Raw genomic sequence first — 23,296 nt, 5'->3', positions numbered from 1 at the left:
TCTATGGCATTTCCCCCTATAAAATCTCATTTTTGTCGAGCCTGTGACTTTTGTCACAGAAATTTCGACATAGGGATAGTGATCCAGTGGCGGTGTTGGCTAACTTCTTTAAAAAAAACTTTCATATTTTAGAAGGTAGAAGATCTGGATGCTTCATACTTTGTATATAGATGCCCCATGCTACTAAGTTTCTGTCAGTCACATGTCCAATATCCTTGACCTCATTTTCATGGTTCAGTGACTACTTGAAAAAAAAGTTTGTTGTTATGTTCAATTCTCTCTTATTATATGTAATAGGATAACTATATTTTGGTATGTGCATACTTAGTTCTCATGTCTGTCAGACAGTTTTTACATAACTTCGACCTCATTTCATGGATCAGTGAACAAGGTTAAGTTTTGGTGGTCCAAATCTCAGATACTATAACTCGGCAATAGTTATAGTATATTCAGTGTAAAGAAGGGCTGTAAAGTGTACATGTCACACGTACCTGTCTCATTTGACCTTGTCCTCATTTTCGTGGCTATAGTTAAGTTTTTGTGTTTTGGTCTGTTTTTTTCTGGCAGGTGTCATCTGACCTTGACCTCATTTTCATGGTTCAGTGATCAAAGTTAAGTTTTTTTATCAGCAGTTTGTAGCAGTCAGGGAACTGGACAATGATTATTTCATTTGGGGTTTTTTAAAAGGCCAGTTCTTTTTTTCATTGCATCATATGCAAGGACGACCCCGAAAATGTCAAAATGATAAGCAGGTCAACATCCGTTTCCTTCCAATTAAAATTAAATGGAATACTGGTAGTTCTTTTAGACTTTCTATGAAATTGCATTTTTAACCAGATTTCAGAAGGACAAATCAATTATTGATTTGAGGATGTAAAGTGGCCAAGCAGATGGGCGGCTTCCAAACATGTCTTTTACTCATGAACCGTTTAACCAAAGCTTTCCAAAATTTAACAAGTTGTTTATTCTGATGACAAGATAGATGTTAATTTTAATATTAACGATTTTCATTTTTAAGAGTTAGGGTCCTTGAAAGATTGAAAAATAGTCTTTCCAGTAGTGTCCATGCTTAAATTCATTAACCATTCACAAAAGCTTTTCAAATTTTAACATGTTGTTACAGATGACAAAATGGAGGTCTAGTTTAATATTGACGATTTCCACTTTCTCTGTTGAAAATGGTGTATCCAGTCGTGTCTAGCATTAACTTATGAAGCGTTCAACCAATGCTTTTCAAATTCTTATATATTGTCACTGATGGGAAATTAGAGGTCATGATCTCGATATTGACGATACCCCTTTCACTGTTCAGGAGTTTAATATTGTGCTTGAAAGATTGAAAAATGCCAGAACACCAATGAATGAAATCTAAAAACTGACCGAGAAACTTGAAACAACTATAAAACAGGATATACAAGTGAATTAAGGACTTTCTTTAACTTGCAGTGTCTTGGTGTTTTTGTTGTAACTCAGAGTTTGTAATTCCTCAATGTGACTGAGTTGAAGAACACACTTAAAAGCACTGGTCCTGTAAATATTGTGTGTATTGTTGTGCGTGTACTGATTATGTGTCATGGATGGATATCTCATAGTATTTTTTTATTAGCAAGGTAGAACTCACTAATTGGCTCTTCATATGAGTCATTACCTTTTAATTATGATTATTAGTCCCTTACCGACGAAGCTGAAAGCCCTTTAAGGGATATTTGGTTTGCACTCTGTCTGACTATCGTCCGTCCGTCAGTCTGGCAAATCTGTTTTCCACACATTTTTCTTGATTTGATATTTGGTATATACTTTTATCATTACAACCAACAGATTAGGTTACAGCCTTGATCTAATGATTTTGCCCTGAGTTAAAGACTGTAAATTCACTCAAATATTCATTTTTCACTTCGTGCTTGAAGATATTGATTTGATAATTCCTGTCTAATGATTTTGTGCAGAGTTATGGTCCTTTGACTTGAAAAATTCAATGAAATAATCAGTTTTCTCTCATTTGTGCATCACTAATTTAGGATCGAATATATTGACTTGTTATTTGTTACATAGTTAACACCATCAATACAGGTCTATCATTTTATTCCAGTATAATGACAGTTTAACCGGCACGGTACTATGTAATCCCCTCTCCTCATTGGCAATCATACCACACCATTTTATATATTTTAAACAAACCGACTTTGAGTTTGTAGTTGGTCACGACCCTAGTATACGAGATTGTTAGTCTAAAGTGTTGCACTAAGCATCGTGGCATAAGCTAAAAATAGCGAAGATTATATATGTTACATGTATGATCCCAAGAGAAGACAGTATAAAAAAGCTGGGTATGATTGCCAATGAGACAACTGTCCACACGAGACCAAAATGACACAGACTTTAACAACTATAGGTCACCGTACGGGCTTCAACAATGAGCAAAGCCAATACCGCATAGTCAGCTATAAAAAGCCCCGATAAGACAATGTAAAACAATTCAAACGAAAAAACTAACGGCCTTATTTATATAAAAAAAAATGAACAAAAAACAAATACTAGTATGTAACACATAAACAAACGACAACCACTGAATTACAGGCTCCTAACTTGGGACATACATAAATAATGTGGCGAGGTTAAACATGTTAGCGGGATTCCAACCCGCTTGTTTTGAAACTTGCAAATGAGGAACATTCAATCCTCAAGGGGTGTAGGACACAATTTCCTAAATCATTAAAACCTGAAACAAAGGATATTTGAAAATACTCGGCAGCAGTTTGAGCAGTTATTATATCTGAAATTTAGTTAATATTTGTTTGAAAGACAATAAATATATATGATTCGATTTGTAAAAGTGCAAAAAAGGAGCTACATGTATTGTGAAATATAATCTCTTTCATTTGTCGCAAGGTCCTTATGCATTGCATATAGATTAACTGCAATAAAGAGCCTGACTTGTACAGTTATTAAAGTCTTTAGGATGTCTTTGTTTTTGTTTTAACATCTTCAAAGTTCCAATCCACAGGAGTTATCATTTGAACAGTCTTTTTGTACGTCCAATACGGAGTCATCCAGAAGGTCACCAGTGTTAGTTGAGTATACAAACAAACAAAGAAAGCCACTGGCATGGTTTCCCATATTATATTCCAGTGTTTGTAAGTAACGTACCAAATTGAACATTCGACTACTGATCTTAAATGAAACGAATGAACCAGTAAAAACTGGTTAACTTTCCAAAACAAGGTGTCTGCTTTTCCAGCTTTGAGAAATATCCAGCATACGGCGGAAAATGGAGTGCTCATTTCTAATAAGAGGCCTCTCGTGCCGAAAAAATGGCTGCTATCTTCTATCAGTAAAATGGAAAATCCAACAAGCGATATCCAGTGGTGAATATTTAATAAAATACTGAACCTTTTATACACTATATCTGATATTGAAACAGCCAGACATTCAAAACAAAAAAATCCAACAGTTGCAGTAAGAGCAAAATAACTTATTGGCGTCGTTCCGAAGACTATATCTTTTTCTAGTTCACTGTCGATAAAGAATGACCAGATTCCAATTACCGTACAAAGTATTCCATAAACTGCTCGCACTATTGCAAGATTCCAAAATATCTGTTCCTTCTTTTCCAGGGTTTTGTACGTTTTAAATAATTTTCCCATAAAATGTGAAAATCCAAACACACAAATAAAGAAAATTACTGAAATACAGATACAAAACAGCTTAACCGATGGTTTGCGGAATTCAATTTCGTTGACCCTTGGTATTATGTGATCTAAGACTTCCATGCTGAATATCAAGAGCTGTAATAAAAGAGACGTGTAACATGTATGAGTTCATTTTTTGTTAACTAGCAAACTCGATATCAGTATTTAAGGGTTTTATTTTATTAGATATAAGACATTTATATTACTGACCAAGTTCAAATGTGCAATAAATGTTTTTTATACTTTATACAGCCATAAAGTATGATGCATGGTTTCGTAAGAGAGCAAGGTGTTTACAATAAAACAAGTCTAGAATTTTCAAAATTAGGTGCATTTGTTTCTAAATGATGATGGTGATCTGAAACGGCTATACAGGCAAAATATATATAGCGCCCGCCACAGCACATGAAAGCAAGAAATATGGATTTGTTTTATGATTTCTATAGTTTTATCCCATATACGGTCATTCATTTTTTATATGATTTTCGAATGAAGTCATAAAACAAAAACCACTGTGCCAGAAATAGTACCATTTGGATTAAATTAACGAATTTGTTGAAGAAAAGTAGCAATATATCTTATTGAAGAGATAAAATGATTTCTGTATCGGGTGAAAATGTTGTCCATGATAACTAAATATCAAAAACATTTAGTAGTTTGTTCGGGGTTTTTTCCCAGTCAAGAATTAGTTTGAGGAACGAGTGCAAACGATTTGGTATATCTAAAAAAAATAACTTACTTGAGATTTTTATTTCAAAACGGTAAAATTTGCTGGTACCGAACCATTTAGTTTGAGATTAAAAAGTATTACCTGCTGAACCTGAAAATCTCTGAAACCAGGTGCCCTGTGTAATGTTAATCAACTGGTCATTGAGAAGATGTTAATTATCCTGCTGGTTATTAACCTCACTGCCACAGAAGGATTGACCAGGTTATCTTGCTTACAAAATTATATCAGTGTTGACTTTTGGACATTACATTGGTAAGTTTATCAATAAATAAGGCCATGTGTACCCGATATTAAACAAATTATGTACAATTATGACACCCTGAAGCAAGGCAAATCAAATCAAATCAAATATATGGACAGCAGTCCTTTTGCGCCAATTACTGTTTTTCAGGAGTGTCATTTGCGCCAAATTTGTTTTTCAAATGTATCAATTGCGCCAGTATTCGGAACTCATTTGCGCCAATTTACCTGTACACATATCTATCATAAATATTTATGATTAATAGAATTTATATTTTTATTCTTATTTTTGGCTTAAAAAGTATCATAAATTATGTTCGGAGATATTTCACCTTGAAGATAAGCATTTGCAGAGCAATGACTTAAAATGCATTAGACAGTCAATGTACAGAGAGAGAATAAAACTTTCTGCTTTGCTGAATATTTAATAAAGATATGCCAATAGAGAAGAAAAAAGAAGCTTTTGCTGATATGTTTTAGTCACATATGTTGATGACACAGTGCTTTGTTCCCCCATGCGTATCAGCTTTATTATTATAAGAAATTATTATAAACTGTTTTATGCATTACATCCTTCAATGATTGTGTTTTGGGACAATAATGTGAAGTTATAGGCTACCACATGCATTTAAATTGCCGGTTCCAAGTCCGAATAAATAAGTAGTGAAGTTATTTTTTTTTTCTTATTGACACAATCGTATGTTTTATTTTTTATTAACTGATACTGTGTAATTTGAAAACATGTGGTGCAAACGTAGCATTAGAGTAAAAAGTTGGCGCAAAAGGACGCATTTTTGGCGCAAACGGATCTCTCCCGATATATGTTATTGTCAATTAAAGATGGCCATTACATGTAGAATAATCACAAGTTAAATTTGGTACAAATGATTACAATGATTTGAATACAATTAAATTTTTGATTACAATGAAGAGAAAAGAAAAGACACACATTAATGTATATTTATAAAACAACTTTAACCTAAACAGTGATCCTAAAAACAATATAGGAAACTGAATTTAAATTTTCTGGTTTTTACCCTGGCGCTTAACAATGATCAACAATAGCAATACATCAACACGCTAACATTACAAATATCTAAATTATGCCTGTCTTTTTGACAGTAAAATCTATAACTTAAGTAAGTTTCAAATTCTAATAGTTGTTTTCGAACAACATTTGAGTTATTATTTAAATTGTTCATTTGATTAAAGATGTGACTATAATGTGTGAAGCAAGCCCTGTGTAAAGTCAAAAGCTAAACATAGAGTACTGTACAATAACGAACGGAAGACAAACCAGTTGTCCTTGTTTCATTTTGTCATCGCATTTCTCTTTCGCTTTTTCTTATTTTCTTATTCCCTGATAACAGAAGAAGATCATCTTCCATTTTGAATCGTGCATCAAAATAAAATCTAAATGAAAAAATCTTAGATCTAGCAGTGTAACTATACACCATAAACGGTATCGTATGTAGCTTGTGATTTATGAGTTTGACTTCCTTTGGTATTTTCGTCCCTCTTTTGTGAAAGCACAGAATACAATTTATAAACTGACTAGAGTTTCAATACATATCTTTACACTTATCTATCATGATTTTAACTTAGATAGTACTTTGTTTTCATTTTTATCATTTTATTATCATGTTTTCTTAAATTATACTTTCAAACTTCAAATGCGTGTTGTCTGCAATAATGTTACCATTGATCGTAGCCGGACTTCTAATAAATCTTTGCATCTTTGGGTTTGTTTCATTATTGTTCCCTGAACAAAATGTTAAGTTATTATAAAAAAGAAGATGTGGTATGATTGCCAATGAGACAACTATCCACAAAAGACCAAAATGACACAAACATTAACAATTACAGGTCACCGTACGGCCTTCAACAATGAGCAAAGCCCATAACGCATACAGTCAGCTATAAAAGGTCCCGATAAGACAATGTAAAACAATTCAAACGAGAAAACTAACGGCCTTATTTATGTAAAAAAATAAACGAAAAACAAATATGTAACTCAAGTATCACCTTTGAGTTGTTAGTGATACTAGAATCAAAGTGAGAATGCGAAAATGCAAAATGTACTGGAAGCAGAAGTAAGAAACAACACCATAACCAGCACAATGAAAAACCTTTATGAACGTTTATTCGTTAGAGCGGTTACATTTCTTTCAAGGGTATTGTATCAAAGCGATAGATTTAACAAGTGCTAACTACAAATGACATCATATGATAAACACGCCACTGTCAAACCATAGATATAACAAGTGTTAACTACAAATGACATCATATGATAAACACACCACTGTCAAACCATAGATATAACAAGTGCTAACTACAAATGACATCATATGATAAACACGCCACTGTCAAACCATAGATATAACAAGTGTTAACTACAAATGACATCATATGATAAACACGCCACTGTCAAACCATAGATATAACTAGTGCTAACTACAAATGACGTCATATGATAAACACACCACTGTCAAACCATAGATATATCAAGTGCTAACTACAAATGATATCATATGATAAACACACCACTGTCAAACCATAGATATAACAAGTGCTAACTACAAATGACATCATATGATAAACACGCCACTGTCAAACCATAGATATAACAAGTGTTAACTACAAATGACATCATATGATAAACACGCCACTGTCAAACCATAGATATAACTAGTGCTAACTACAAATGACGTCATATGATAAACACACCACTGTCAAACCATAGATATAACAAGTGCTAACTACAAATGACATCATATGATAAATACACCACTGTCAAACCATAGATATAACAAGTGCTAACTACAAATGACATCATATGATAAACACACCACTGTCAAACCATAGATATAACAAGTGCAAACTACAAATGACATCATATGATAAACACACCACTGTCAAACCATAGATATAACAAGTGCTAACTACAAATGATATCATATGATAAACACACCACTGTCAAACCATAGATATAACAAGTGCTAACTACAAATGACATCATATGATAAACACACCACTGTCAAACCATAGATATAACAAGTGCTAACTACAAATGACATCATATGATAAACACAACACTGTCAAACCATAGATATAACAAGTGCTAACTACAAATGACATCATATGATAAACACACCACTGTCAAACCATAGATATAACAAGTGCTAACTACAAATGACATCATATGATAAACACACCACTGTCAAACCATAGATATAACAAGTGCTAACTACAAATGACATCATATGATAAACACACCACTGTCAAACCATAGATATAACAAGTGCTAACTACAAATGACATCATATGATAAACACACCACTGTCAAACCATAGATATAACAAGTGCTAACTACAAATGACATCATATGATAAACACACCACTGTCAAACCATAGATATAACAAGTGCTAACTACAAATGACATCATATGATAAACACACCACTGTCAAACCATAGATATAACAAGTGCTAACTACAAATGATATCATATGATAAACACACCACTGTCAAACCATAGATATAACAAGTGCTAACTACAAATGACATCATATGATAAACACGCCACTGTCAAACCATAGATATAACAAGTGTTAACTACAAATGACATCATATGATAAACACACCACTGTCAAACCATAGATATAACAAGTGCTAACTACAAATGACATCATATGATAAACACACCACTGTCAAACCATAGATATAACAAGTGCTAACTACAAATGACATCATATGATAAACACACCACTGTCAAACCATAGATATAACAAGTGCAAACTACAAATGACATCATATGATAAACACACCACTGTCAAACCATAGATATAACAAGTGCTAACTACAAATGATATCATATGATAAACACACCACTGTCAAACCATAGATATAACAAGTGCTAACTACAAATGACATCATATGATAAACACACCACTGTCAAACCATAGATATAACAAGTGCTAACTACAAATGACATCATATGATAAACACACCACTGTCAAACCATAGATATAACAAGTGCTAACTACAAATGACATCATATGATAAACACACCACTGTCAAACCATAGATATAACAAGTGCTAACTACAAATGACATCATATGATAAACACACCACTGTCAAACCATAGATATAACAAGTGCTAACTACAAATGACATCATATGATAAACACACCACTGTCAAACCATAGATATAACAAGTGCTAACTACAAATGACATCATATGATAAACACACCACTGTCAAACCATAGATATAACAAGTGCTAACTACAAATGACATCATATGATAAACACACCACTGTCAAACCATAGATATAACAAGTGCTAACTACAAATGACATCATATGATAAACACACCACTGTCAAACCATAGATATAACAAGTGCTAACTACAAATGATATCATATGATAAACACACCACTGTCAAACCATAGATATAACAAGTGCTAACTACAAATGACATCATATGATAAACACGCCACTGTCAAACCATAGATATAACAAGTGTTAACTACAAATGACATCATATGATAAACACACCACTGTCAAACCATAGATATAACAAGTGCTAACTACAAATGACATCATATGATAAACACACCACTGTCAAACCATAGATATAACAAGTGCTAACTACAAATGACATCATATGATAAACACACCACTGTCAAACCATAGATATAACAAGTGCAAACTACAAATGACATCATATGATAAACACACCACTGTCAAACCATAGATATAACTAGTGCTAACTACAAATGACATCATATGATAAACACACCACTGTCAAACCATAGATATAACAAGTGCTAACTACAAATGACATCATATGATAAACACACCACTGTCAAACCATAGATATAACAAGTGCTAACTACAAATGACATCATATGATAAACACACCACTGTCAAACCATAGATATATCAAGTGCTAACTACAAATGACATCATATGATAAACACACCACTCTCAAACCATAGATATAACAAGTGCTAACTACAAATGACATCATATGATAAACACACCACTGTCAAACCATAGATATAACAAGTGCTAACTACAAATGACATCATATGATATACACACCACTGTCAAACCATAGATATAACAAGTGCTAACTACAAATGACATCATATGATAAACACACCACTGTCAAACCATAGATATAATAGCCATGGTCAATGTCAGAGAATAAACACACCACTGTCAAACCATGGATATAATAGCCATGGCCAATGAAGATAAACACACCACTGTCAAACCATAGATATAATAGCCATGGTCAATACGGATAAACACACCACTGTCAAACCATAGATATAATAGCCATGGTCAATGAGGATAAACACACCACTGTCAAACCATAGATATAATAGCCATGGTCAATGAGGATAAACACACCACTGTCAAACCATAGATATAATAGCCATGGTCAATGAGGATAAACACACCACTGTCAAACCATAGATATAATAGCCATGGTCAATGAGAATACACACACCACTGTCAAACCATAGATATAATAGCCATGGTCAATGAGGATAAACACACCACTGTCAAACCATAGATATAATAGCCATGGTCAATGAGGATAAACACACCACTGTCAAACCATAGATATAATAGCCATGGTCAATGAGGATAAACACACCACTGTCAAACCATAGATATAATAGCCATGGTCAATGAGGATAAACACACCACTGTCAAACCATAGATATAATAGCCATGGTCAATGAGGATAAACACACCACTGTCAAACCATAGATATAATAGCCATGGCCAATGAAGATAAACACACCACTGTCAAACCATAGATATAATAGCCATGGCCAATGAAGATAAACACACCACTGTCAAACCATAGATATAATAGCCATGGTCAATGAGGATAAACACACCACTGTCAAACCATAGATATAATAGCCATGGTCAATGAGGATAAACACACCACTGTCAAACCATAGATATAATAGCCATGGTCAATGAGGATAAACACACCACTGTCAAACCATAGATATAATAGCCATGGCCAATGAGGATAAACACACCACTGTCAAACCATAGATATAATAGCCATGGCCAATGAAGATAAACACACCACTGTCAAACCATAGATATAATAGCCATGGCCAATGAGGATAAACACACCACTGTCAAACCATAGATATAATAGCCATGGCCAATGAAGATAAACACACCACTGTCAAACCATAGATATAATAGCCATGGCCAATGAAGATAAACACACCACTGTCAAACCATAGATATAATAGCCATGACCAATGAGGATAAACACACCACTGTCAAACCATAGATATAATAGCCATGGCCAATGAAGATAAACACACCACTGTCAAACCATAGATATAATAGCCATCGTCCAACAAACAGCTAACATTTATCATTGTTCGATACGTCTGTTAAATTGGTTCAGGTTATCCTGTAGACGTTCTGACACTTTCAATGATTTCAATCTCAAATTGAAAGATATTTTTTTCGGTTCGTTTATAACTTGTTCACCTTGGTGTAGCCTACAGTTTTTGTTTATATATTTTGTAGAGATCGTGCATTCCTTCTTAACTTGTATCTATTAACCTTTTTATCTTTATTGTTGTTGTTTTGAATTCTATTTTTATATTCTTGCTCATACTGGTAAATAAAACTTGACCTGAATTGATGTTGTTGTTTGGGGGGGGGCATAAATCTGATTGGAGAAGTTGTCCACGATCAGTACCATTCTATGATGTTTGTTGAAATGTCCAGCATCAGTGTCAATCTAATCTGTCTAATCTGATTGACATTGTCCCCGATCAATACTAAATTGTGATCTTATCTGATTTAGAAATTGTGTTAATTTTAAGGTTATTTAGTAAGCTCACTTTAGAGTAACAACCATATTGTTGGTCTGTTAAGTTACCAGATCAAATATGTTTTATTAAGGAAAAAAGGATGAAACATGATATACAATGAATGGACTTCAATTTTCCGGATTTATTTTTATTATTAGCGGTTTATTTGGTTGTCAATGATCTTTCATTTGAGGGAAATTGTGTCCTCTTTCTTTACACGGGATTTTCCTCGAGACAGTAAAATCTTGGGGTCTTTTAATTTTACTTTTTACTATAGTGAGGAGATAGCTCATATATATGTGTACAAACTTTCTAATTGAAATTTTTCAAAATGAAATCAATGTAGGAGTCTTGTACAAGTATATTTTTCTTATATGCTGCAAAGTTGTAGACCTCAAACAAATATGAAAAATGAAATAAAAGTACAAGTACATTATTCTATGTTTAGATGATGTTGTTTCGTGATGGGACACGTGATTGGCTATACGTAGGGTCAATACGTGGACTTTCTTATTTTATCGAGAGTCCTTAAATATGAATGTTTACTCAAGTATTTTATCATTTTGTGAAATATTTTAAATATCTTTAATGCAATATCAAAATGTTACGTTCGTGGTCACAGCGAATTTATAAAATCATCAATACTTTAATTTCAGCCAGACATCTAGCGTCCGAAAGTTGTCATATATGTTTTGCAGATCTACCACAACGGTTTTACTACCCTAATAGCTAGCTTCCTGTAGTTCCGATAACATTTGAACCCTGCTTTCAAAATTTTATGCCGTGTTTTTTTTTCTTTTTGGATTTAGTGGTTGTCCTGCTGGTAGTTGCACTGTGCAGGTATCTCATTTTGTGTTTTTTTTCTTTATAACATATGGTCTAGATAGACAAAAAGGTGTGGCGTTTTCAGGGGTTTGTTTGTTGTTGTTGTTCTTTTGCTGGTTTTTTGTTGTTGTTGGGTTTTTTTTGGGGGGAAGGGGTGCACGCCAAACTTGCTTCATTAACCCAACCACATGTACCACATTGTGTGTCTGTACCCAGTCAGTCTATCTTGGCCAGGTGTTGCTCGTTGCTAATCATGTCTGTACGTCTGTTTTTTTGAGGAGTCAGTTGTTCGTGTTGAAGTGGTCTATTGTACAATGTGTACTGTCCAGTATTTAAGGTGATTTCTATTATCATTAAAAAAATATCTAACGGGTTTTCAATGTCCAGACTTCTTAATGCCGTACTATGACCTGCAGTTGTTACATAATTTTCCTCTGGTCTCTGGTGAAGGGTGGTCTCATTGACAATTATACATTTAGTGGCCATTGGTGACCTTTGTGTGTTTTTTGCCCTTTGATCGGGTTGTTGTCTCTTTGACATATTCGCCATTTCCATTCTCAATATGACATCTAATCTATAATATCACATAACGCAGAATCTTACATTCAATCAATAGCATTGACCGTGTGGTTTTGAGGAGAGATACTTCCAATTTAGTTCCAAAAGTATCCTTTAGCCCCTCGCTAGTGTTTCACTATAAAATGAAATCAATGTAGGAGTCTTGTACAAGTATATTTTTCTTATATGCTGCAAAGTTGTAGACCTCAAACAAATATGAAAAATGAAATAAAAGTACAAGTACATTATTCTATGTTTAGATGATGTTGTTTCGTGATGGGACACGTGATTGGCTATACGTAGGGTCAATACGTGGACTTTCTTATTTTATCGAGAGTCCTTAAATATGAATGTTTACTCAAGTATTTTATCATTTTGTGAAATATTTTAAATATCTTTAATGCAATATCAAAATGTTACGTTCGTGGTCACAGCGAATTTATAAAATCATCAATACTTTAATTTCAGCCAGACATCTAGCGTCCGAAAGTTGTCATATATGTTTTGCAGATCTACCACAACGGTTTTACTACCCTAATAGCTAGCTTCCTGTAGTTCCGATAACATTTGAACCCTGCTTTCAAAATTTTATGCCGTGTTTTTTTTTCTTTTTGGATTTAGTGGTTGTCCTGCTGGTAGTTGCACTGTGCAGGTATCTCATTTTGTGTTTTTTTTCTTTATAACATATGGTCTAGATAGACAAAAAGGTGTGGCGTTTTCAGGGGTTTGTTTGTTGTTGTTGTTCTTTTGCTGGTTTTTTGTTGTTGTTGGGTTTTTTTTGGGGGGAAGGGGTGCACGCCAAACTTGCTTCATTAACCCAACCACATGTACCACATTGTGTGTCTGTACCCAGTCAGTCTATCTTGGCCAGGTGTTGCTCGTTGCTAATCATGTCTGTACGTCTGTTTTTTTGAGGAGTCAGTTGTTCGTGTTGAAGTGGTCTATTGTACAATGTGTACTGTCCAGTATTTAAGGTGATTTCTATTATCATTAAAAAAATATCTAACGGGTTTTCAATGTCCAGACTTCTTAATGCCGTACTATGACCTGCAGTTGTTACATAATTTTCCTCTGGTCTCTGGTGAAGGGTGGTCTCATTGACAATTATACATTTAGTGGCCATTGGTGACCTTTGTGTGTTTTTTGCCCTTTGATCGGGTTGTTGTCTCTTTGACATATTCGCCATTTCCATTCTCAATATGACATCTAATCTATAATATCACATAACGCAGAATCTTACATTCAATCAATAGCATTGACCGTGTGGTTTTGAGGAGAGATACTTCCAATTTAGTTCCAAAAGTATCCTTTAGCCCCTCGCTAGTGTTTCACTATAAAGTGGACGATCAGCATCTTGGTAACTGTTCTCATTTAGTTTTTTATGGAGGTATTTCCAAGACTCGATGAAGTTACGTGATGGATGTATAAAGCAAACGTCGATATCGTCGATATCGTCAATATCGACATCTGTTGTATCTGGGTTTGTCGTGGATTTCATAAGCAAAAAGCGATATCGTGTCGATATCAACGATATTAAAATCGTGCATATAAAAAGTAAAATCACAAAAATACTGAACTTAGAGGAAAATTAATTCGGAAAGTCCATACTCACATGGCAAAATCAAATAACAAAACGCATCAAAAACGAATGGACAAGAACTGTCATATTCCTGACTTTGTACAGACATTTTCAAATATAAAATACATCCTTGGCTTCATTAGGTTTAGCCATATTCAACTTTCAGACTATCTTAGAGGAAAAATGAAGAATAGATTCATCTCACGAATCAGTGTGTTTCCTTGAAATCATTTTTTTTAATTGCATATTCACGTGTGTTTTTTGTACATTTATAATGATTTAATAATGAAAGTTCTCCATGACATACTTATAATAGTTTCTTTAATTATTCTTAGTTTTGTTAAAAAGTTTTCGTCTTTAGGTAATTTAATCTACATCTCTCTTTCAATTTACATTATATTCTCCGAAAGTTAAGGTTTTTTTTCAATAATTTTCTAAGAATGAGACATTAAACCTCCTTTGGACTATTTATAACAGTGGACACTGGTTCAGATTGAGATAAAACTGAATAAATCAAATAGTTGAAAGGTCAAGTAATCGCCATACCGTTTCTGGGCTAAGCAAATGTTCCTGTCATAATGTTGAGGGGGTTCGGAGGGGTCCTGATCCCGAAATCCCGAATTTAAAAATATAAAAAAAAGCCCGACATCCCGAAATTAGAAAAAATAAATAGCAGATCCCAAAAGGGTCAATTTCTAAATCCCGAGCTTTAAAACACCCGATCCTGGCATCAAAAAAAAAAGTTCCGACCCCTCCAACCCCCATCCCCAATGTTCGTGAAGTGATGTACATATTGGTATCAAAAAAGTTTCTGTAAAACAAAAGCAAGTAATAATCGTAAATTTTTATGAGAATGCATGTACTTTTTTTTATTTGAAACAATTTATTAAAACAAAACAAAATGATATCAAAATTATTTGTATATAGTGTCAACTTCCTGAGTATTTCTCACTTACAAATCAAGTTTATGCCGTTTTCTTTTCAACAGCACCGTTCGTCATACGAGTTTTGTTTGACTCTTCAAAGTTCCAATCGACGGGCACGATCATTTGTTGCGTTTTTTTGTATGTCCAGTATGGTGTCATGACGAACGTGACCAACGTCAGCTGGGTATAGAGCATAATAAACAATGCCAGTGGCATGGCCTCCCATATTCTGTCCCAATGTTTAAATGTTATATACCACAGAAAGCATTCAACTACCGACCGTAAATGGAAAGTGTGAACCAAAAGGAACTGATTTGCTTTCCATAACAAAGTGTCAGCCTTTCCAACTTTTAACACTGTCCAGCATATTGCAGAAAATGGCGTGCTCATTTCTAATATAAGTCCCTTTGTTCCGAAGCAGTGACTACTTTCAACGATCATCAAAACACTGTATCCAACCAGAGAAAGCCAATGGTGCAGGTTTAACAGAAAACTGAACTTCCGGTAGATTATGTCCGAAATAATAATTGCGGAGCATTCGAAAATAAAAAATCCTACCGTAACGGTCAAGGCAAAATAACTTGTCGGAGTCGTAGCGAAAACAACATCTTTCTCCAATTCTTCGTCCACAAATATAGCCCAGATTCCAACGATAGTACAGAAGATACCATAAATTGCACGAACAACAGCTAGATTCCAAAAGACTTTTTCCTTTTTAGTAAGATTGTTATAAGTACGTGTACCACTTCCAAAAACGTGAGAAAAAATGTAAAGAAGTGAGTAGAAAATGAACGATGAAAAAATGAAAGTTAGTTTAACGGACGTCTTTCTGTAGTCCGCCTCTGCTAAATACGGATGTATATACTCCACCAAACCCATGGCTGACGTAATATCTGAAATAAATTTTAAAATACTTGCTTACAATAATGTTCAAAAAGTCCACACATTTTCTGAAATTTTCATCTTTTCATAAAAATCTTGTATTCATATTCATTTCCGATGTTGATTGACTGCTGATTTCATTCCTATATAGCATTTGCTGTATACATATAAGTTTAGCGTGATCGACCGCTTGTTATTGCATAGTGTCGTTTGACATGTTGCTTTTCTGTAAAGTTGTGTTGTTTGTTTCCTTTCTAATTAAATTATACTCTTAACTTTCCTCCATAAGAATGAGAATACATTACTCTCAATAAACAAACACAAACACATAAAACAAACCTTAAGAATGAATAAGTATCTATTTCATATTGTAACACAATTTGAGAGAGAACAGTATACTTTGATGTATTCCACTATAGCATAGTTGATACAAGCACATGTACCCTACAGACACTAAATAACAACATGCACAACTATCATAATACATGTATGTCAATCAATATGTGACACAATGATAAAGTAGATTTATTATTATGTATACTGCAGAAAATTAATCACAACGTCATTCTGTTTATCTTTATTCTCAATAAACCATATATACATTAGGTATAGAGGAGACAAGTATGTACAATATTCACAATAAGACAGAACAAACAAAAATGATGCTAAGACAATATATCAAGTCCATTTTAGCTAGGAGCACATACAACTGTGTTAATAATCTTCATGAATTTACATAGTTTAATCAATTCTGATTTGTTTTGAAGATATAATCTGTGTGTCTTTGACAATATTTGCATTGTTTAAATAACAATATGCCATACACTGTTTCCTGTTTACTTCAAAGTATTTACATTCTAATATACAATGAAAATTCATCGCCAATATCAATTTTTTTTAACATAGAAGATAAATGCTAGTGTTTCTAACTACTAGTATATTATTCCATCTACCATGTTCAATAGGGAGCTTGTGATTTGTGGTCCTTAATCTATACAAATCAAAAGATAGTTTGTTCTTAAGAATTTCAAAATGACCTTCTTTTCCAAAATAATCTTTAAGAAGTTTGTAATTTAGTTCTTAAAGCGAGTTATCATGTAAAGAATGCCAGACTTGTAAATACTGTTCTTTAAGTCTGCGTTTTGTCACAAATAGAAACTGGGTGTATCTGTGACTGGGAAATGTGTGGACTGGAACCACACACACACGATAAACGGTACGACAAGTCTGCACGGTCTCTGACTCTGGGACTAGCTCTTGTAACAAAAGACGACTCTGGTTAGCGCGATGTATAATTTAATAAGTTCAGCATGGAATAAAAATGTAAAAATGTGTAATACTTAATCCAATCTGCCACATCAAAATAACAACATAGTTTATATAACAAACCAAAAACGACTTGAATAGACTTGACAAATATTTCTCTAAATGAGTGAGAAAATTCCATTAAGGGTTTAAACACATAGATAATAATTAACAATAGAACATACAGACTTATGTAGGGAATTAAACTCTTGGCATGTCATAAACGACGGTGCTTTGCTTTTGCGCCAATTGACATTTCATTTGCGCCAAAAAAATCTTTCATTTGCGCCACAAACAATATTTCATTTGCGCCAAAATAAAACCTTTCAATTGAGCCAATATTACAGGTAAATACAGGTAAATAGTATAAAAAAAACAACATATATATTTAAAAAAAAAAAAAAAAAAAAAAAAGACTATTGATGATTAAAGTTTGTATCATTGATGTATTCATGTCTGGAAAATTCCTGCTCTGAAGTGCATACCATATTGATAAAATATAGTCCGTTTTGTCATGAATTGCAGTCCATTTCAGTTGTTATAATTGCTTTGCAGGGTTTATTTCTATTTGGGGTACACATACACGACTAGCTTGGTCTCTATTTTTCAGAACGTATGATCTGATAATAAACTAAAAGTGTGGTCATCAAATATTACACACTTTTTAATTATTCTCCTGTTTTATGTCTAAATTGAAAATATCCATCTTGACACTTTGAACATGTGAACACTAAATATAATTATAAACCTTAGTGACTCTCAGCTTCTGAAATGAGTGGGGCATGAACTCACCACAATTATAAACCTTAGTGACTCTCGGCTTCAAAAATGAGTGTGGCATTGAACTCACCCCATTATCCAGAGAAATACTGTAGAGACAAACCTTTTAGAGCAATGCATATTTAACGCTTCCGTTATTGCTAACCTGAATTACCTGTAAAATGGCGCAAATGAAGATTTATTTTTTGGCGCAAATGAAATATTACCTTCTGGCACAAATGAAAGATTGTAATTTTCAAAAATTGGCGCAAATGAAATGCGCCCCATAAACGAATAATAGATCATTTGGAGGAAAAATGTTGCTAATTTAAAAAACAAATTAAAACATGAAATTAGATTAGCTTAATCTTCTAAACTTGACTTAAATCTTGCACAATAAAATAAACAAAATCCCTTAGTGAAATATTGCAAATATAACAAAATAGTAATTTTACAAAATCTTTTACAAAATGTCCGAAAAGTCTCAAAATCAATTTTAGTCCATTTATCCACTGACTGTGACAGTTTGATGAATGAAACTAACCATTGCAATTGAACACATTGCGTTTCCCATATATTTTGGATACCACAATCGTTTGGAATTGTCGTTATTCTGTTTAATGATAATAAATCCTATTGCCGAAATCATGAAGCCAAATCCAATGAAAGGTTATTCGTGTAAATAAATGTGTTTTCGAAGATTTATTTAACTTGTTCTTTTGTGCTGAACTTTACTCGTGCATTGACGGTATTTGCGAGTCTTTATTTCACTTTTTGTTAAGCTGATATCTTTTCAATGTGTTTCGGACGTTTAGTTATCTTGGTTTTTGTTTCCTGGCTGAAATATTATTCCAGCATTGTTTGCAAGAAGTTGTTTTAACAAAAATGAAAAAAACAAGAAAGTATGGTTTTATTGCCAATAAGAAAAGAGACCAAGGGATACATAAGTTAATAACTATAGGTCACCGTACGACCATCGACAATGAGTAATACCCATACCGCCTAGTCAGATATAAAAGACCCCGAAATGACAAAAGTAAAACGAGAAAATACTGAAACGGCCTAATGAATGTGAAGACACCCAACAATCCCCTAACCTGGAACAGTGGTGTAACAGCACAAACTTTAAACGAACTATAAAAATCATATGGAAAGAGCTTAACTCATCGAAGGAAAGGTATGAAATTGCTAAACTCATTACAAAGACTTTTCCGTATTTCAATCAAAATCAAAGACTGCCATTCAAGTCTTAATATATTTTCTATTCCCCATGAAATCACCTATTTATTTCACGATTGTAAGTTTGTACTAGCATTTCCCCTCGAATCTACATGTAATATTCATTGCATTGTCTACACAGGAAGAGTTCGAGTAAAGTAATCATGTTTAAACAACCAATAGAAGAGAATAGTTATCAAAGGTACCAGGATTATAATTTAGTACGCCAGACGCGCAGTTCGAGTAAAGTAATCATGTTTAAACAACCAATATAAGAGAATAGTTATCAAATGTACCAGGATTATAATTTAGTACGCCAGACGCGCAGCTCGAGTAAAGTAATCATGTTTAAACAACCAATAGAAGAGAATAGTTATCAAAGGTACCAGGATTATAATTTAGTACGCCAGACGCGCGTTTCGTCTATATAAGACACATCAGTGACGCTCATATCCAAATATTTATAAAGCCAAACAAGTACAAAGTTGAATAGCTTGGCATTGAGGATCCAGAATTCCGAATACGGCTAAGGTAATCTATTCCTGGAATAAGAATATCCTTATATAGTTTTTCGAAAAATTCAATGTAATACAATGTTTTTTTTAAATAACAAAAGGTAAGGATTTAAAACAAAAAATGAAAAAATGCAGAAATTAAGATACAAAATAATATTTCTAAAATGGTTAAAGGAATTTTGTTTGTGAAATCAAAGACTTACTGTGTTAGACGTTTCGCAGACTTTTTGAATCATTTACTTGTTGGTATTTTGATCACAAGGGCTGGGGTGAAGATCATGTGACAACTAAATACCTTTGAACCTGGAATTATCGAATGGCTATTTTAATCACCCCGAAAATCGTGATTAAGTTCAGATAACAGCAGATATTTTTTTGTTTCGTTATCATAAGGACGATCGATAAAAATTGGGATTGTTATCATTAGTTTATAACATGTTTGTTTCATTATAGAAAATTTGATAGATAAAATGATTTTATACATGACTTTTATATTGAACAACCAGAATTTCATTTTTTTTAATTTATTAACTTGTGGCTTAAGGTTTACATTGATCTTTTTTACATGTTTAGTTTCTATCAAGTATGCCTCCCCTTATGACTTGAAATCTTGATCCTACAAAAATCTAAATAAGTTTACTGGGGCTGTAAAAATATGATTTTCATAACTCTGATTACTGAGCTAGCAGTGGGTAAGAATGGATATTTCCAAATAAAAAATTAAGAAAAACAGGAATATGATTTAAGATTCGAATATATTTAAAACTCTTAAAGGCATTTTATTGGAACATTTCCCTGCCATTAGGAAATATTATTTCAATAAAAAAGCCGGAACCAAAATACACATTAAAAATTTTCTCACATGAATCACGTAAAAACAATCACTCGAGATTCACCTTATACGAGCTTACACATTATTATAAAACTCACATTAAAGTTTTCATATGAATCTTGCCTGAAACTTTTCATATATGAATTATACGTGAACTATACAAAAATAATTTTCAGAATTTAAATAAAACTTAAAAATTTTAATGTTATTTGAATTATAAAAATAAGATAATGTCTCGTTAAAATATTACATGACTCACATTCACAATCTCAAACAATTCCTGCCTTTTCTTTGCACTGTTGTGTCACCTAATGGTTTAACGCATTTTTAAAAATATCTTCCAAATTATAAAAAAAATCCTTGCATAACTAAAAACTGACCCAAAAATTAAAACATGCACCAAATATAAACATTTACACTGACAATGAAACTTATGCACGAATACAACCGAATGATGATCATTAGAGCCTCGAGCACCCCTATGACGCTTGTACTTAATCCGGAAGAAAGAAATTAACATTTTCTTACATATAGGTCTACATTGAAATTGAGTGTTTCGTTTATATTACCGGAAAAAGTGACCTTAGAAGCTTTTGCTATACTTTGCAAAGTGTGAACTCTGTTAAGTTGAATATGTATCTTATCATAAACAGAATAGTAATATATCTTTATTCTTCCAATTATAAAAATAGTATATAAAACTTAATGACAATGAACACTATCACTTTTTTCTCTCACTTTAATTGAGAGTTGTTTGTTAAGTTTGTTCTTGTCTATTTACTAGTTTTTTTTTATAATTTTTATGAAGAAGATTGGACTCAGGACTTCACATTGAACACGGTTAGTATAATTCCATGCGGAATTAATGAATCATTCATCGCTAGTCCCAGAGTCTGAAGAGTTGGTTTGCACCAGAGATTCCTATTCAGATTTCCATGAAACCAGTCTCCAACCCAGTCACTTTCATTCAACGTACTTGTTCGTTGTACAATCAGGAGCATCACGTACAGTTTCAGTAATAAGAGGCCATTCAGTCAGTCTCTTACAAGTCACCCATTTCCCCGTTGACAAAATCAATGAACAACAGAATTGCAATGGATTTTTAAAATGTGCAGTATCTCCTGTGTTTAAGGTGCTATAAAATGAAAATAATGATAAATTATTGTTAATACTCACACTTAATGAAAACACTTGCTACATGTATGAAATCACAACGTAATACCTGACAATAATGCGTTTATCAAGTTTCATGTTATCTCTTTAAATTGAAAATCTACATTCTAATAATACAACAGTCTCATTGTAAACATGGTTATCATTTTTTTCGGGACTAATCTTTGGGTTATTTAGTCCAGAAAAGGTGCACGTGTACCTTAAACGATAACCTATTTTTACAAATTTAAAAAATTGAATATCAAATACCGATATCAAATTTTGTTTTGACATTACATTTGAAAACTAAAAACGTCTTGAGCAATGAAAAACAACAAGAATATACAAAGAAACATCATATTATTGTAATGCTTTGTCCGAGAACGTCTGTTAATTATAAAAAGATTAAGAAATTACTAGTAGTCAGTGTGGATACAATAAAAAATGGCCATTGTCTTGGCAGTATGTGCATTGCTGTAACATGTTTCTTGTTGGTTTAAACACTAGACTTGTATTGACTTCTTTTATGAATACTGCTGACATTGTTGGTAGATTAAATTATGACTGGCATGAAATTAAGTTTTAAGGAAAGGTGTTACAAATTATTTGAAAAATGTAAATTTTGTGCTTCCTATTTGATAGTGATAGTGGAGTAAAATATTAATTTAAATTAGTTGTATCGCTGGTCTGACCTTTTAAACCTTTCATTTTAAGTTACTTGGATCTATATAAACAATACCCTTGAGTTTATCGGAAGATAAATAAATCTCGTCTGGGTAAATACGACATATATTTAATTTGCTTACTCATGTTAAAATATTACAACTGGAATGAAAATACAAAGATGACTTTTTAACCTGAAGCACTCAATATATACAGGTTGTCCCTGCAACCCTGTTGCTGAAAGACCTGTAAGGTATTTTATGTTTAGTCTAACAGTTTGCTCTTGCTATCGCAGTGTTAATTTTTTTTTTATTTTAAAAATTGTAAAATATCTAGATATTTGTGTATGTCCAGATTGAGCATAAAAACGTGGAATGTGTCAAAAATTAACAACCTGAGAACAGAGCGGAAAACTGAAAAAGGCCACCAATGTGACTTCAACTCAGCGTGAATAATCCCACATCCAGGACGGGCTTCGACTAGCCCCTACACAATTATGTCTACTAGTTCAGTGAAATGGATGTCACACTAAACTCCAAAACATATATAAA

At 33.1% G+C, this 23,296-nt stretch overlaps 2 protein-coding genes across 7 annotated transcripts; both read right to left on the bottom strand.

Moving 5' to 3' along the window:
* Nucleotides 1-2,777: 2,777 nt before the first annotated feature.
* LOC134706855 (protein CLN8-like) lies at nucleotides 2,778-4,643 on the bottom strand. Of its 2 annotated transcripts, none has more exons than XM_063566182.1 (2): nucleotides 4,429-4,634; nucleotides 2,778-3,785 (listed from the first exon to the last, which is right to left on the bottom strand). In XM_063566182.1, exon 2 carries the CDS (start codon nucleotides 3,768-3,770, stop codon nucleotides 2,955-2,957), a length of 816 nt encoding a protein of 271 aa, XP_063422252.1. In that variant the 5' UTR covers nucleotides 3,771-3,785; nucleotides 4,429-4,634; the 3' UTR covers nucleotides 2,778-2,954. The 2 variants fall into 2 exon arrangements, with proteins under 2 accessions (XP_063422252.1, XP_063422243.1); XM_063566173.1 differs by having other exon boundaries at nucleotides 2,784-3,785; nucleotides 4,501-4,643.
* A 10,682-nt stretch (nucleotides 4,644-15,325) lies between these two features.
* LOC134717554 (protein CLN8-like) lies at nucleotides 15,326-22,227 on the bottom strand. Of its 5 annotated transcripts, XM_063580066.1 has the most exons (3): nucleotides 21,297-21,326; nucleotides 21,190-21,255; nucleotides 15,326-16,312 (listed from the first exon to the last, which is right to left on the bottom strand). In XM_063580066.1, the coding sequence occupies exon 3, from the start codon at nucleotides 16,296-16,298 to the stop codon at nucleotides 15,459-15,461; it is 840 nt and encodes a 279-aa protein (XP_063436136.1). In that variant the 5' UTR covers nucleotides 16,299-16,312; nucleotides 21,190-21,255; nucleotides 21,297-21,326; the 3' UTR covers nucleotides 15,326-15,458. The 5 variants fall into 5 exon arrangements, with proteins under 5 accessions (XP_063436136.1, XP_063436128.1, XP_063436144.1 ...); XM_063580058.1 differs by lacking the exons at nucleotides 21,190-21,255; nucleotides 21,297-21,326 and adding an exon at nucleotides 22,107-22,227; XM_063580074.1 differs by lacking the exon at nucleotides 21,190-21,255 and having other exon boundaries at nucleotides 21,311-21,329.
* Between the last annotated feature and the right edge of the window lie 1,069 nt (nucleotides 22,228-23,296).

Source organism: Mytilus trossulus, chromosome 1 (genome assembly GCF_036588685.1).
Source record: "Mytilus trossulus isolate FHL-02 chromosome 1, PNRI_Mtr1.1.1.hap1, whole genome shotgun sequence".
In the NCBI taxonomy this organism is placed as follows: domain Eukaryota; kingdom Metazoa; phylum Mollusca; class Bivalvia; order Mytilida; family Mytilidae; genus Mytilus; species Mytilus trossulus.
The sequence above is the reverse complement of the archived record's forward strand: the minus strand, read 5'-3'. Positions and strand labels throughout refer to the sequence as shown.

What these genes read in the sequence shown, in the direction of transcription:
- LOC134717554 (XM_063580058.1), bottom strand. Translation starts at nt 16,298, where the DNA reads ATGGGTTTGGTGGAGTATATACATCCGTATTTAGCAGAGGCGGACTAC.
- LOC134706855 (XM_063566173.1), bottom strand. Translation starts at nt 3,770, where the DNA reads ATGGAAGTCTTAGATCACATAATACCAAGGGTCAACGAAATTGAATTC.